Here is a 17206-nt window from a genome sequence, read left to right on the forward strand (position 1 = left end):
TTAAATTATTTCAGTACTAAGGAAAGTGTAAATATAAACAGTCAGCATAGTGGGGTGCCACCAAAATACCCCTGTGTTTATTTCTTTGAGATTATCATAGAACTGAAAATGAAAACTTAATGAAAAATTCTACATTTTAGGTAGTTTGGTGAGCCCCACAGCTGCATAGAACTTCAGCTCAGATCTTGGATGTTTCTCCAAGCCCTTCTATCCAATCTCAGCAGCTTCTACTAGTGTCACTGCCAGCACAGGACCACTCTCCATGTGTCCGCTGCTACGTGTGGCACTACAGCTGTAGTCAGTACTGCCCTCCTTTTGAAATAGGCACTATCTCCCGAGCTGTCCCTCTGACCCTGTAAACTTTACTCCACACAACAGTGAATATATCACTTTCATTTTAAAATTTTCTTTTTTATAATTTTGGGGCTTAAACATGACAGTTTTACTACAAGGTCCTATTTTTTGAGACCAGGTCTCTCTCTTTGTAGTCCTGGATGTTTTGAAACTTGTGTAGACCAGATTGGCTATAAACTCAGAGATCTGCCTGTCTCTGCCTTCTAAGTGCTGGGATTAAAGGTATGTACCACCACACTTGGTGCTAAAATGTTTTTAAGACTATGTAAATACCTAGCTTAAAATCCCCCAATGACTTCTAACCTTACTTAGAATAAAATCCAATGTCTTTGACTTGGGTTTTCTGGGTTTTGTTATTTGTTTTCTGAATTCCACTTTATTTAGCATGCTCTAGCTACAATGGTCTTGTTTCAGGCCTGAATACCACAGCCCATCCTTGTCTCTTCACCTGGATGTGTACTGGTGTTCTTATCCAGACTGTTCTTTCTTTACTTGCCTGTCTCGTTAATCTGATTTAGTTATCTGTTCAGAAGTGCCTTCCTAGGAGTCCTAGATAAAGTCGCTTGATGTGTTACTCTTAACTGTGCTTTTTTTTTTTTCTTCAAAGTGGTTTTTTGCCTGCATGTATGTCTGGGCACCATGTGTATGCATTGCCCACAGAGGCCAGAATCCCCTGGAGCTGGAGTTACAGGTGATTGCTAGCTACTGTATGGCTGTTGAGAATTGAGCCTGGATCCTCTGGAAGAGCAAGCATCTGGTTCTCTTACCACTAAGCCATTGCTCCAGCCCCAACTGTGCATTTTAAAATATGCATCACTAGCTGATATTGTCGTGTTTATTTTCAGACTCCTACTGTCTGGGAGCCTGTTCCTCAGCAGGGCCAGGAGCAGGTCTATTCTGTTCATTGCTGCATTCTTAGTCATTAAAACAATACTTGGCACATAGCAGGATCACTAAATATCTGAGTGTGTGAATGTGAGTGTGAGTGTGTGTCTGTGTATGTTACTTTTAAGTAAAAAGTGACTCATAATTTCCATTTTAGATATGGAAAAAGTAAGAAGTCCAAGAAAATGGAAAAAACTTGCCCAAGTAACAGACTGATCCAGTGTTGGAATCTAGTCCCTGTGACTTGTAGGCCAGTGTTCATTTGACTATCTCAGCATTGATGAAGGCTGAGTCACTGCTGCTGCTTCTAAGGTAACAATTCAATACTTTTTTTTTAACGTAGTGTGCTCTATCTGCATGTACACCTGCATGCCAGAAGAGGGTACCAGATCACATTATAGATGGTTGTGAACCACCATATGGTAGCTGGGGATTGAACTCAGGACCTCTGGTAGAGCAGCCAGTGCTCTTAACTGCTGAGCCATCTTTCCAGCCTCCAATTCAGTATTCTTAAACACAGTGGTCAGAGTTTATGAAATGGTCTGTGGCCTTCAGTCACTTTTAGCGCTATTTTGGTATTTTTCTATAAATTAATTCCATATATGACTTTTCAATCCTCAAATGCAACCCCAAATCATTTAACTCTCAAATCATTTAACATTTCCCAAACTGTGATCTTACACTTTCTTCACTCTTGCTCATATTTCATTCATTTCTACTAGCCCTAGCCATACTGCTTCTGATTTTATCACAAGAAAATGACTTTTTTCCTCTTAAGTTCCTTCATGCATTCATATCAGCAGAGAGGCACATATATCCCCAAAACCCAGGGCAGTTCAAAGACTCAAAGATGGCTCCTAGAGGACGGGGTATGTGATCTTGAATGACCTGTGGGAAGCAACCTAGTGAGCGGAGTAGAACTGCTCAGGAGGACAAAGAAGGAAAAAGATGGTTGATGCCTAGGGAAATGCATGGCAGAAGGCACGGAGTCAAGAAGCACACTGGATCCTAGTGTATCTAACTCTCTATGCAAAGCTTTTTTTACTTTTTCCACCCAATTTAAGTGTTCTTCCTTCAAATTCCTATCCAATCAATTGTGCAGTTTCTTTACATCAGCACTAGCAAGATGTACATATATTCCTAACTTGGTTATCATTTGCCCATTGGACCTTAAGACTTACAATGGTAGGGAAGTGACTGTGTACGCCTATAACTATCTCCTCAGCCCTTACAACAGTGTCTAAATCTGCTAAGCATATAAATACTTATTGAAGAATTAAAAATAAGTTCTAGTGGCAAAAATATTTGAGTTTTAATTTACAAAGCCATATTATGCAAAGCATTTATCATATAAAAATTGAATAATGACTGTGTTTTCTATGGTATATTTATACTGAAAGTATCAATTTAGTAGAACTTAGGATTAGTTTTCTTTAGTTATAAAATCTGGGTAATAAACTTTACCATGATATCGTTTCGATTTATTTTGTTCAAATAGGCTTTCAACCTTCTTAATTAGTTCTTCTCTAATATTTTCCAGATATTTTCTTTCTTCTTTTACTTGTTTCATTTGTTCAATAATCTTCTCTCCTAGGAAGATTATAACCCATACTCATCAATTCTGAAAAGCTAAAAGATGGTTCATATCCCAAAAGACAGTTAAAAACCTGAAAGCATGTAAACAACAAGAATAAAATTTATTTTAAAATGTGTGTTTTTCTTTCTGCTCTTACCACTATAAAAAGTATGAAGGAAACATTTTGATTTGCATGGATTTGTAAAATAGCATAGTTCTTCTGCATTTACATATATGTGTAAAAGTAGGTAGTCAGGTTTAAGTCATTCTTTCATTTTTTAGTTTCTTATTTTTTGGTCAATTTACTTGGGGCCCAAAGTTATTGTACTTATTATCTTACATGGAAATGCATATTGGAGAATGAAATGATATTAGTGACTAACTATACAATGTAACCAGCATAACATTAATATAATTTATATTTTTGTTATGGTAAACTACCTAACAGATTTTACCATTTAACTACTTTCAGTGTGCAATTAGGTAGCACAAGTTACTACGATGTTGTATAACCATTCCCTCCAGCCATCTCCATAGGTTTAAAAAACACTCATAAATTGAAGCTTTTTTGCCATTACACAATAATTCCTTGTTAACATAGTTTACTTTGCCTCACACAGAAATATCTACACTCACGATGTCACAAATACTTACTCTCAATTTTTAATAAAGAGGTATCAGTTAATCTTGAGACTCGTGGAGAAGGAAATGCAGGAAAATCAATAAGGTCTGGTAGGGTCATGTGCTCCTTCTCACCCACCTGCAGCAGGCATGAGAATGAACAAGCTGAGAGCAGGAAGCAGCCTTTTATTTTGTCTGCACAGGTTTGCTAATGCATACCAGCAATGCCCTAATTCTCTATTGACAGCTATAGATTCTGTCTTATGTCTTATCTCTCCATTTCACTATTATTTGGACATTTTTTGAAGACAGTATAACAAAAGCTTTAAAAATCCATCATCTTTTTTTCAAGTGTGATTACTTTTCAAGAGTTCTAGTCTTAGTGGTTCTATATAATAGCTTCTTAAAGTTTTGGGGTTTTTTTGTTTGTTTGGTTGGTTGGTTTTTCCGAGACAGGGTCTCTCTGTGTAGCCTTGGCTGTCCTGGACTCACTTTGTAACTTCTTGAAGTTTTTAAGATGGCTATTGATTTTTTTATTTTAACCAAGACAATTTTGAGAAATTTATACTTGCTAAGACAATTGGTGAATGTACTGCATTTTCAAACTGTTGGCATATTGTTTTGTATCTTATTCTTATATACCCTACCTCTTTTGTGTTTATATTCTCTCAACTTACTTCCTCCTCCTCTTCTTCCTTCTCTTTCCTTCCTTTTCCTGCTGGCATCTATATACTTGTGTTCTGTGTGGTATATGCCTGTGGAGGTCAGATAGCAATTTGCAGGACTCAGTTCTTCCATCAAGTGAATCCTAGTGGCACCAGGCTTGATGGAAAGCGCCTTAACCTGCTGAGCCATCTTGCTAGCTCTTGCACCAATTTTCTTAATTTTCATATATTTACCTGTTCTTGTTAATTAAGCCTTGCCATGTTGATGTTTCTCTCATTACTTTTATAGATCCTGAATTGTTTTCAATTCTGCTAGGTTTTAATTCTCTAATTTACCAGTTACTACTTTGAAATCAAACAAGTCTTACATTTTGTTTTGTTTCTATAATGGAAATTAGAATTTCTCTATATAGCCTTCCCCCCAAAAACAAACAAACAAACAAACAAACCGAACAACCCAGATAACTTACATGTACAGCATAAGATCACAGAATCCTGCAGTTTGCCTGCAAATGTAGCCCTCAGTGTGGCCAGGAGCTCAAGTTTGAGTAGAGTCAGACTCACACTTTCTATTAGATAACACTAAACTCCCATAGCCTAGCCGCATCAGCTCTGCTCCATCCTAGAAGGGGAGCGCTCCACCAGGAGGAAGAAGATTTGGATGAGAGGGTCCAAAAGCAAGGAACGAAAAGTACAGGGGACTGGAGGTGGTTATCATGCCCAGGTACAGTTTCTGAAAGAGTGAGCAATGTGATTTGAAAAAGAGGGATTTCTTGAGGGCTAATAGCCAAGATGAGCATTCCACTGAATTAAGTTAGTAGAAAAGAACTGCTCAGCCACTGAAATCGCCTGTATTTGATAATCTCTGCAGGAAGGAAAGATTTATTTCAGCACTACTTTTAGAGATCTGAATCCATAGCTGTCTTTCTCCGTGATTAGTGTGCCTGGAACGGGGCAGACAACATGGCAGCATGACTGTGGCCCAGCAAAGTATTTACTTCATAGTGGCCAGACACTAGAACAAGAATATCTACTGAGTACACTTCCTCCTTCCTCCCCTTGTGTTCTGTATGGCTCCAGCATGCTGGAGCATGGGGTTTTCATTTAAGTTGGATCTTCCCCACTTATCTCTCTGGAAACACCCTCATAGACACATCTAGAAATGTGCTTGCTAATTCCGAGGCATATTGCAGTCCAATTAAGTTAACAACCAGGATTTATAATCATATCTACCTCATAAGATTTGTTGTTGTTTGTAGAGGAAATGGGAATTAAATGCATCAATATGTGTAGATGCCTAGAATAGTGGCTGGCATAAATATCCATAGCTAGCTATTATAGTATTTCTAGCATCTTAATAATGTCCTAAATTCATGCTGCAGATATTTACAAAATCTTCTCCATTTCTTCTTAGTTCTTCAGAATGAACTGGTGATGTAAACAGTGTGCACCAGCTCCTCTAGGCTGTTGTTGACCACATCAAACAGCACATCCAAACCCACAGGGCTAGACACTGAGAAGTGGGGACATCAATCAACCAATATTATATTCCCTGACAGCAGTCTCAAGAAATTTGTTCTAAAGAGCTGAGTTAATGAAATACATTTAACAGCATTATAAATTACAAATTACCTAATAAACTGACAAAGGTTAGAGTACCTTTAAAACAAGTAAAAACATTTAAGAAAGTGACCTAAAAGGCTGTTGTAGATAACATTTTTACCCCACTCGTTCGGGCATATTATCTCTTCACAAAAAGCAGAAACAGAAACTGAGTGGCCAGTGAGCATACTGGTGCTATCAGAACATCTTTATGGCATTATAAATGAAAACGTATTTAATCTGTAGCTGTTTTAAGTTCTCTATATTATGTTGCAGTGATATATTTAAGTAAAAATTGTAATATCACACCAGTTTGGCCTGCATTCTATTGATGGCTGTATCACCATCTGCCTCTTCCTCTTCTTCCTCCTCCTCATTATTAGCGTCTTTCCAAAGAAAGGGACTTAAAAGAGAACAAGAGATTTGAAAGTCATATTAAAACCTGATTCTATGAGTATTACTATCCACACGTTCATATTATATAAACACAAATAGAAGTTTAAAAATATTTTAAGTTAGCCAAGTGTTGCAGTGCACGCCTTTAATCCCAGCACTGAAGAGGCAGAGGCAGGCAGATCGCTGTGAACTTGAGGCCAGCCTGGTCTACAAAGCAAGCCCAGGACAGCCAGACCTACACAGAGAAACCCTGTCTCAAAAACCATTTAAAGTTAACCTTAAAGCAAGATGGGTGGGTGGCTTTCATAGATAGTCTTAAGTTTTTCCCTGGTTGAAGCAGAAGACTGCTTCAGCCCAGGGCTTTAGGACTAGCTTGGGCATCATAGTGAAACCCTGTTTTTTGTTTAAAAAAACAAACAAAAACAAAAAACCTGAATCATGCTGAGCCATATATGTTCTTTCAAACTACGTTTAATATGAATAGTAAAGACATCACTATGATCTATGGTAAAATTAAAAATGATTAAAAATTATAGAAACATAATTCTTTAGTGAATATAATTTTGTTCATACAATTGTTGTTTAATTCAAATAGACTGTAATCTAAATTATTGTATAAATACATTATTTTCTTTATACCCCAGATTAGGATATGTGTAATCACCATTTCTACTAATTACCTTTTTAGTTTCCCCAAATACCCACTTGACTCTTCCAATGATCCTGGCAACTTGGAATTTCCAAAGTGATTTGGTGTAGTCTGGTTTTCCTCACCTGATGTTTATGTTCATGCAATGACAAATAAAATTCAAACATTAGAAAAATAGTAAAATAAGCATTGTTTTCATACATAGATATATATTATAACATATATAGGTATATATTATATATATTATATATACCTATATATGTTGTGTATTAAACACATATAACCTAATCTCACAAACTTTGCAAATACAAATCCACATTTTCCAGAATGAGTTTTTAAAAATATTAGTTTATATGAATAAAAGATCACCCACCTTCAACAATAACACCACAAACACACACATGTGCACACATGGTACTGCAATATTTCTTTGTGTGCAACATGAATCTAAGAAAGGAAATAAGTTAGGTTTTATTAAGCTTAGCCGTAATAAAACCTTTTGTCTAAAGATGCTCTTGAAATAATGTTCTGAGGAATCTACTTAAGAAAATGCTGGTGGTTGGGCAGTGGTGGCGCATGCCTTTAATCCCAGGACTTGGGAGGCAGAGAGAGAAGCAGGCAGATTTCTGTGAGTTCGAGGCTGTCTACAAAGCTAGTCCAGGACAGTCAAGGCTACACAGAGAAATCTTGTCTCAAAACAACAACAACAATAACAACAACCATAAAAAAACTAAAAAGAAAAGAAAATGCTGGTATGAAAAACACAAGAAAACTTTTATTTCATGTACATTTCTATTTATAAAATCTCCCTTTTAAAAATAGGAATTCTGAGAGGTGGAGAGATGGTGGCGGCTCACAACCATCTGTTAATTCTTATGTCAGGGGATCCAATGCCCTAGTCTGGCCTCCTTGGACACTGCATGAATGTGGTACACAAACGTGCAGGTGAAACACCAATACATATAAACAATAAAAAAAACTTTTTTAAAACTTGAAACTGTATCACTTTACTTTTAATTTAGCTACCACTCATTTCCCAGTTGACACTGGCAAAGTCAAGAAAACAGGAGTTTTCAAGATGATCTAATTAATGTTAAGTGAATCAAAACTGGATATAACAAGTGCTTAAAAGTAACAGTAAAACACCACTGTGCTCACCTACTGCCACACACCCCAGGAATGACTATGCCAAACCTAGTAGATCTGTGGGTCCATTCTGGCAGGACTATAAGATGCACACACAGTTGTCATTCCTACCAACAATACACAGCATGATCTGTGGCAACATGAACTATCTACACAACTTCATAACAAAAGGTCTATTTCCATATTTACTCTTGTAAAACAATAAAATGTTTTGTGAAAATTAACAGACTCACAGAAGAGGGGATTACTGTGAAACTAAGATGTGTACTGAGTTGTATGTGACAAAGAGAAATGTAAGCATAGAAATGTCATGTGAAGGCGCAGTGTGCTAATAATGTATGTAACACTTTCAGTCAATGGTGAAAATTCAGTATGCCTCTAGTTTAGTACTGTAAGCACTGGCTTTAATAGAACACAGTTCAAGTCCTGGCACTGCCAGAGCAGGTATGATCTCACCATTTCCTCCTCTTTAAAGTGGCACAGTGGTGAGCACACGCTCTACACCTTACAAGGCCGTGACTTCAAGATCTGATTTCAATCCCAACTGTCATTTTCCTAGATTAGGCCTGTAGTGCCCAAGTCTGTTCTTGTTGTTGTTATCTAAATTTTGTCTCTAGGACTGACATCAATCACGACACTCTTGTTTCACACTCCAGTGGCTTCCACTGTCCACTGAACTCCTTAGCTTGGACACAGAGTTCTTAAATCCTTATACATCTCTCCAGAAATACAAGTTCATGTACATGTTCGTCCTCTCTCTTCATGATATGAGGGTAAAATGTTTTAATAAATTCCCACTAACTAAATCCTGAAAATTCCATCCATATCAGCATTGTATGAAGGGAGCATTCTGAAAGTATTCATGTCGGCATTTTAAAAGTTTCAGAATTTGGGGTATTTGGATTTTGGAGCACTGGACTTCAAATTTCAGATTAGGGATGTTCTGTTTCTCTTCTTCTTCCTCTTCTTCCTCCTCCTCCTCTTCCTCCTTCTTCTTCTTTGTTGTTGTTTTGTTTTTGAGACAGGGGTTGGCTGTCCTGGTCTCCCTTTGTAGACCAGACTGGCCTCAAACTCACAGGGATCCCCCTGCCTCTGCCTCCTGAATGCTGGAATTAAAGGCGTGCGCCACCACGCTCGGCTCCTTTCTTCCTTTTTAATACACCGGTCAAACATACATTTTGCGTGTTCTCACCAGCCATGCTTTTCCAATAAGGATAGTTCATATTCAGAAGGAAACTGAACAGGGTGATCAGAAGATAAGAAATGATTTCAGAACTTTACTTCTATACAAAATAGACTCATAGAATATTTTCAAGAAATATCTTTGTTTACTAAACAAAGTAATACTTCATTTACTATAAATTTCTTCTTGTAGGATGAAAAGAAATGCAAGTGAAAATTTCTATGCCAATACATAGCAACATTACAATGACTCATCCAAATAAAATGAGTGAGTCAAAATATGCAGCTTGAAAAGTTTCAAAAACATATTTGACTAAGCACAAACGTGTGGATGGCTATTACCCAAACCCATATTATTAACAAAAATGTCCAAACGAAGAAACAGAAAGATGCACAGTTCATGGATAGGAAGACCTGGTAGTGCTCATGGTTACAGAGGAGGCTGTGGCTCTTGTGGCAGGAGTATATGGTAGTTGCCGGTTACACGGAAGTGGCCAAGAAGCCAAGAGCTTGTGGTAGAAGTGAGCTGACCTACAAACATCAAGCCCTGATGCACCTCTGTCCTTATGTCTGTGGATCAGGGCTCACAGCCAAGCTTCCACAGCGTTCTAAACAGTGCCACAAGCTGAGGACCAGGTGCTCACACATGTAGCTGTGGAGGACATCCCTCCTCCCACCCCTATAGGTTAATGGCCTTAAGGTTCAACAAGCTCCCTAAAATAGCACCAACAGCTGGGGACAAAATATTCAAATATATGATCCTTACAGAAACATTTTACACTCAAGCCATAATTTCAGCAAGGTTTGGAACACATACATATAAAAACTTTGACAAGTTCCTTCTGAGTAGTAGAATCATTATTAATCTTTACTCTTGCTTGACACATGCTACAGTTTCTGGAACTTTAAAGAACAGGCATTAACATCTCATTTGAATTGTATGAAGTTCTGTTTTGTTTTTAGAAGAGAACCAAAAATCAATCCAATTTGAGAGCCACATCTTGGGCTGGCAGGATGGAAGACTTGAGTTTAAACTCCTGGAACCAGGGTGGTAGGAGAGAACCCACTCCTGCACGTTGTTCTCTGACCTTCACACAGAGAGACATTCAAAAAAATGTAAAATAACTACATTTATGAGGAATGTGTGGGATTTAACATTCCTAAGAAGTTTTAAAAAGTTATGTGCAGTTATCGTAATTCATGTAGATTGTGAAATCTGACACAACGCAAAAATGTACGGAGAACAGTTGTACCTTCACTAGGTACCTTGAACTATTTAAAATTTTTGGATTTTCCTGTGAATGTTTTTAATTTCTCCCCTTAGGTTTTAGGTGATTTCCATAAGTGAAAAGCAGAGACATGCCAAGATAAAGATTCTAACTGAATATCTATCTCACATAAACAAATAGTATAAATCAATGTAGCAAATATTAAAGGAATTGATGTCTGAAATATCTGGTGTAGAATAAATTGAGGCGACAAGCAATATAGTTACAAAGCAATATACCGCAGCTGTAATGGATGTTTTCATTAGTTTGGGAGAGATGCACTTCACTTACATGTAGTATACCTGTTTTTTCCTTGTACAACTTATTTGCCCATGAAATATAATAAAACTGTTCAAGTGACATTTTTATAAGCAGCTTTGTTTATGTAACATTAGTTTTAATTAAGGCATTTTCTTTATCTGCCATTTTGTGTGCATGTGTGTGTATGTAGGTACAACAGTGTATATGTGTAGAGGAAATTTAATCCATAACATGGCTGCTCTGGCAAGGGATCACATCCAAAGACTTTCTAGGTCTATGTGATTCAGCTGGAATGCAGACATGCCCTTAGTAGACATCTTTAATCCCAAAAAATTGAAAGTAATATTAATTTATAGAAGGAAGCAGTCGTGTTTCAAAGTGGCATCTAATTGAGGAGAACACAAAGTGGCAAATCAGAGAAAGATCTGACAGACTTATTCAGAGACAGGATATGCCCAACTCTCATGAGAACAGCACAGGAGAAGTGATTTGAGAGGCAGTTGAAGTTAGTCAGTGGGGAGTCATTGCAGTGCAGTTCCTGGTAGTTCAGATCACAGCAGTGCAGTGGAGATGAGTTGTACAGACAGTTAGCAGTGAGTGCAGTGGAGTTCAGTTCACGAAATTCAGAGGCAGTTTTCCCAAGCAAAGCGTTTCAGTGAGAAGGCAAGAGAAGCCAGTTTGAATCAGTCACCTTGGAGAGGAGTTTTGAGCAAGAACAGCTGAGCTGAACCAGCCAGGCAGATTTCAGAAAGAACTAAAAAGGGTGAGAGTATTCAGCAGTAAGCCTCTGAGACAACAATCACAATCTGGTGACTATAATGGGTGTGTGTGCACATGTACACATGGAAACCAGAAGTCAATATTAGGTGTCCTTCTTCAAGTACCATATGTTCCTATGTGTGCTGTTAAAGACCTAGTTTGTTTTTAATTATGTATGCCTGTGTGGGTATGTACATGAGTGCAGGTGCCTATGGGTAGCAGAAGAGGGTACCAGATGTCTTGGTCTGGAGATATGAGTAGCTATGATCAGCCTGACATGGATGGAAGAAACCAAACTCAGATCCTCTGCAAGAACAGTAAATGCAGTTAACCTCTGAGTCAGTCATCTCTCCAGATCACTCTGTTGTGTTTTTGACATATGATCTCTCCTTGGCTTGGAGCTCACCAAGTAGGCCAGTCTAGGCAGGCTTAAAAATCCCAAGGATCTACCTGTCCCTGCCTCCTCAAAGCTGGGACCCAAATGCATACCATCTGTCTAACTTTCTTTGGTTTGTTTTACACAGGATCTGGGGACTGAATGTGGCACCTTATATTTGCAAGTCTAGCATATTACATCCTGAGCTGCCTCCCTAGCCCTCAATTCATTTTTAACAGAGTATTTTATTGTTTTTGTTTCCCACTTGTCCATTTTTTTTTTTTTTTGAGACAAGGTTTCTCTGTGTAGCCTTGGCTGTCCCAGACTCGTTTTGTAGACCAGGCTGGCCTCGAACTCATTGCGATTGCCTGCCTCTGCCTCCCGAGTGCTGGGATTAAAGGCATGTACCACCATGCCCGGCCACTTGTCCATTTTAAAGCCCCAGTTGAACTATAGTTTTCTTTGTATCTTGCCTCTATTGTAAGGTAAAATTTGCCCAAAATTTGAATATAGGTGTGACTGCTCAAATTTACTATATATAAGAAATTCTTTGTCTCTCCCATTGTAATTGAAATCACCTTCTTCCTGATTTGTATAGTCTTTCCAAGTATTTTCCGACAAACTTGGATCTCCAGGTTCATCCTTTGACAAAGTTACACTATCTGGTCTATGGATTGTTCCATTAATCTCCGTAGTATCATTATTACTCTGCTGTTCATCTAAAGTAACTGTTGATGCTGAATAAACATTTCCTAAGTGATCTATTACAGGAAGCAAATATAATTCTGGTTGAAGAGCCTAAAACATAGGAAATTTTTTAAAGGTCAAAACCAACAAAATCCACTTTTAAGTTTTAAAATTGGTATAATTTTAAGATCATAGTACATACATATGGAGGAGCAAATGATTTGAGTTTCAGTTCTGATTCTTGCTTTTCCTTCACCTAGATTTGAATACATAAGAAAAAATTAAATCTTTGATAACATTTGTCAATTATTTTTCTGTGCGTTTCCATGGAAGACATACAGCATATAAAGAAAAAAGTAACTTGGCTAGATCACAGAGAATGCATGCTCTAATCCTAGTTTTATTCACAGAACCAACATAAGCAAAGTTCTATGTCTTCTATTAGTGGTTATGATGATCATTTGCACAGGCATCAGCGTGTGTCTGGCACTGTTGTGTGTGCAGTACCTAAGTGAGCTCAGCTAATCTCAATATCATTAGATGGATAGGAACATCATCTGTAACTCATAGACAGTATGTGGCGGCATAAAGGATGAAGTGACTGTCTCAGATGGTATAACTAACTGGAATTTGTGCCCATAATAGCTGTCATTTGTCAAGGAAGGTCAACTAATTTTTATTAAAGGATCTAATCTTGCTACTGTTTTGCTCAAAAACTCCAAGGATTCAGAAAAAATCATTAAGCACTCATCTGGCATTCAAGACCTTAAAAAATGTACTTTATAATTGATTTTCCTCTTCCCTCCCCACTGTTTGATGCAGTTAATATAACAAGACAATCGCTCGTTCTTTCTTGGCTGCATGATTTCTTTTTCTCCTCTAATCATTCTGTTTCTTGGCTCAGAAATCTTTTCTGACCCTTCATTCTTTTTGAGATCAAATATTATCTTTAGAGATCCACACCTGAGTACCATGTTTTCCTCAACATCCCCTACCTACCCTCTTCTACTCGGAAACCTTTTTCCTCATCATATAAAATATGACATTCGATTTACTCATAGTATATAATTTACCTTCACCATTACACCACTTTAAGGACAGATTCCATATTTATCTCTATATTCAGTAAAAGGTTAACAAATATTTGTTGAAAAAAGTATTGCAAACATTTTAGAATTTGTCCTCAATTATCTCATAGTGGGCGAAGGAACTGACTTGATAAGCATTTTAGGAATGTAATTTGAAAATGCAGACTTTACTTAGAAGGAAAAAAAAGCAAGAAAACTTACCACAGCTAAATTATTTCCAATGCATTTCAGAAATAAAAATTTTTCTGCAACAGCATCTACACCAAGAAACTCACCAAGGCGCTCCCTCAGAGCTTGTAAAGTAAGTTGAGGAGATACTCTGAAATACCATGACATTGTTTTAAATAAAATTTGAGCATATTAATGAATTAACAAGTTTAGTCAGCAACTTAAAGGTAAATACTAATTTGATGTATCAAATATAACTTAAGATATTATGTTTCTATACAGCCTGGAAGTCTGAAAGTTTCCAGTAAGCACTTTTCAAAACAAAAGATTAAAAATCTGTCCTTTAAATTTGTATAAATAAATCCATTTTGTACTGGAAAATGTTTGTTCTGCTAATCCACATCCAAGTTTTGTGATTAAAACAAAGCTTTGATGTGGAATTAATATACTTGTTCCAAAGAATATTACTGTGATGGGTGTGCATAGGTATCAGAGGACAGCTCTGTGGGCTGGGGCTGGGTGGTAAGTACTTTTAGTTGTTAAGCAATCTCGGCAGCTCAGGACTGCGATATAGTGACTATTTATGTGTTCTAGAACAGAAAGGAAATTAGTATGACTGGGGAGAGTGTTGGGAAATTTTAGGAGTGATACACTCAAGGGAAAACCAGACAGCCAGATCACCCACTGTCATGTCTGTCTGAATGTGAAAATATGCCTATATATACACATAACTACATTTTTATTCTTTTAAATATTTATAAGGACCACTGTCAATAGATTGCTTTAACTACTGTTCACATTTCAACTGGCTTTGAATTTCAGATAATTTCTGTTAATTATAATTGTGTATAATCTTTGCAATAAACAGGCTATACACGGTTTTCTGGGCAGTAGTAGTTTTATGGCCAGCTAACATCTGTTCCTATAGCAATGTTTAAGATACAAGGCTTATATATTTATTGTAGTACTGATCATTACATCTGGGATCTTATTGATCACTCTACCCTTGGTCCATATCTCCAGCCTTACAAAATACTGGTTATTAACAGCATTTACAGAACTAGAAATGGATCTATCATATGGATAAGGTACTTTTCACCTAGAAGATATTTAATTTCCACATAATACATTTCTCTGTTTTAAATAGATTATTTTATGACCACAAAATACTTGCCTTATAAATCCAGCAGAAATAAACTTGTTAATAACTTCTATTGAAATAGTATTTAATTTATAGTTCCACGATCCTTCAGGGACATAAAACACATGAAGTTCCACCAACTGAATAAGAAAAACATAAGTTAATTTTTTTTCTAAAATAGAAAAAGAATCAATTTATTTCCTATGTAATTTTAAATTATATAAACACAATTGAAATATAGAATGTATGCACTCAACTGTTGGTTCACAGTTTATTCGACATCTTTGAAACACAACATTCTACTTGTAGCATCCAATAAGAATATTAGATGGTCTGTCTGTCTCTCTCCTCTTCCCTCCCCTCCCTTCCCCTCCCTCCTTTTCTTTTTCTTTCTGTTCTTCCTAAATAAAAGTTTACTACAATGTACAACAGGCTCCAGCATAGCACTTTACTCTAGCTTTAGGTGGCAAGAAGATGTTATAGCAAGGAATCCACATGTTTAAATAGCAATGACAGGGAATTCATCACTATCTTGGCTACAAGGGCAGCTTATTTTTGCCAGACTTCCGAATTTCATCTGTGGCCAGAAGGTCCTTCCCAGCAGCCTTGGTTTTTAGCTCCTTGGATTTCTTCTGCTGCTCCTCTTCCTGATTCCATTTGAAGGCTTTGTCTTCCTCATCTATGTCCTTGGCCTATATCTTGAGCTGTGTCATGGGCTTCTTTTTGACCCCTTTGCAGCATCTTCTTGAGACCCTTATCATAAGGTGGAAACGGAGAGGGTGGGTTTTTTATAGCTAGCTTTTATCCCTCACCTCCATTCTACATTCTCAATTTTGTTAAAGTGACCTCTTGGAATCCTTGTCCTTTGTATATTGTCTACCTCTTAGAGGCTTGGGGATTGTTCCCTCACAGTGGCAATCCAAAAGCTAATACTGTGGTCCCTGTTCCCTAGAGATCTAGGAAGAATCTATTCCTGATGTGGGGCTTGACTATTAGCTTAGCCTGTTGGTGCTTGTACCAATCTGCTTAAAATTAAATAAATGACATATATTTATATCTCTAATTAGTACCCCCATTTAAAATATTTAGATTGCTACAACAAAAACAATCATTTTAGCAGGGTCTTATGTTCTTCCTTCTAGAAAAGGTTGATATCCACTAAACGTTAAAGTTCAAAGAAACTTAAATAATTATATTCTTAAATATAACAGTACATATCTGAGAAATTTAAAATTTTGAATAAGGGTCTAGAGAGATAGCTCAGCAGTTAAGAGCACTTGCTACTCTTGGTAAGGGTCCAAGTTTAGTTCCCAGCACCCACATTGCCTGTAACTTCTCCTTCAGGTGACCCAACACTATCCTCTTATCTCTGAGAGCTCATGGTATACACAAACACACACACACACACACACACACACACACACACACACACACACGATAAATCTTTTTAAAATGTTTGAGTAACCCTTGTTATTAAATCAATAGTTTTTTATATGAGATTAGATGGTTCTTGAACTGAAGGATTTGCTTAAGCTGTTTTATAAACCAAATTAAGTCACTCCTATAGTTTGATGATAAAATATTACCAGTGACTATGCTGCATTTCAACAATATAACATTTAAAAGTTTATTCCCTAGTTAGAATATGAAGTTAATTATAACATTATCTTTAACAAATACATATTTCCTAAATTAAATGCCTATATTCATGTTTAAAAGGAATGCATGTAATATTTTTCTATAAGTATAACATGGTTGAAAGTTTGAACATTTTAAATATTTTAAGATATGTTAAATATTTTGTTTTTAGAAAACACCACCTTAATCTAATATTACACTCCTGGCTTTAGAGCAAATAACTCATCAATAATATCTTCATTAAATCCATTAACCATGTAAGAACACATTAAAAGAATATGTATATAGGTCTCATATTTTTTCCCTTCTACTTTAGGTTTCAAAATAGCTAATAACATGACAGCATCAGATCTTATCGCTATTTTAAGCTTTTATAAATTATTCACTATGAATTTTTAAAATAACTATAATTTTTAAATTTTGTATTAAACTTATTGACCTTGATTTACTGTTTTTTGTTTTGTTTTGTTTGTTCCTTCATTCTTGTGTTTCGTTAAATTCTGTACCCAGACTAAATACTTAATTTGTCTCCAACTAACTTTGGTCTTGTGAGAGATTCTTGGCTAAGAAGCATAAAACAGATTATAGATTTTCTTTGAAAGGAGTAATTACTAGAAAATGCAATGATATCAGGGTAAGGGGAAATGGGAAGATAAAGGTATGAAGAAACTGTGAGTTTTAAATACAAGAGTTAGTGTTGCAGAAATGTTCTGATGTCTGAATAAAGACTTGAAGGAAAGAATG

General features: G+C 36.6%; 1 protein-coding gene across 1 annotated transcript in view; it reads right to left on the reverse strand.

Annotated features, from left to right (window-relative positions):
- The window catches only part of Spata1 (spermatogenesis associated 1), a 36964-nt gene that overhangs the window by 12187 nt on the left and 7571 nt on the right, over positions 1-17206 (reverse strand). Inside the window, exons 3-10 of the mRNA XM_051166065.1 lie at positions 14858-14964; positions 13717-13834; positions 12630-12683; positions 12319-12538; positions 6780-6873; positions 6013-6106; positions 3470-3575; positions 2704-2829 (exon numbers count right to left, since the gene is read on the reverse strand). Coding sequence (XP_051022022.1) covers positions 2704-2829; positions 3470-3575; positions 6013-6106; positions 6780-6873; positions 12319-12538; positions 12630-12683; positions 13717-13834; positions 14858-14964 — 919 coding nt within the window. The remainder of the gene's footprint in view (positions 1-2703; positions 2830-3469; positions 3576-6012; positions 6107-6779; positions 6874-12318; positions 12539-12629; positions 12684-13716; positions 13835-14857; positions 14965-17206) is intronic.

The sequence above is a fragment of the Acomys russatus genome, chromosome 23 (genome assembly GCF_903995435.1).
Source record: "Acomys russatus chromosome 23, mAcoRus1.1, whole genome shotgun sequence".
Taxonomy (NCBI): domain Eukaryota; kingdom Metazoa; phylum Chordata; class Mammalia; order Rodentia; family Muridae; genus Acomys; species Acomys russatus.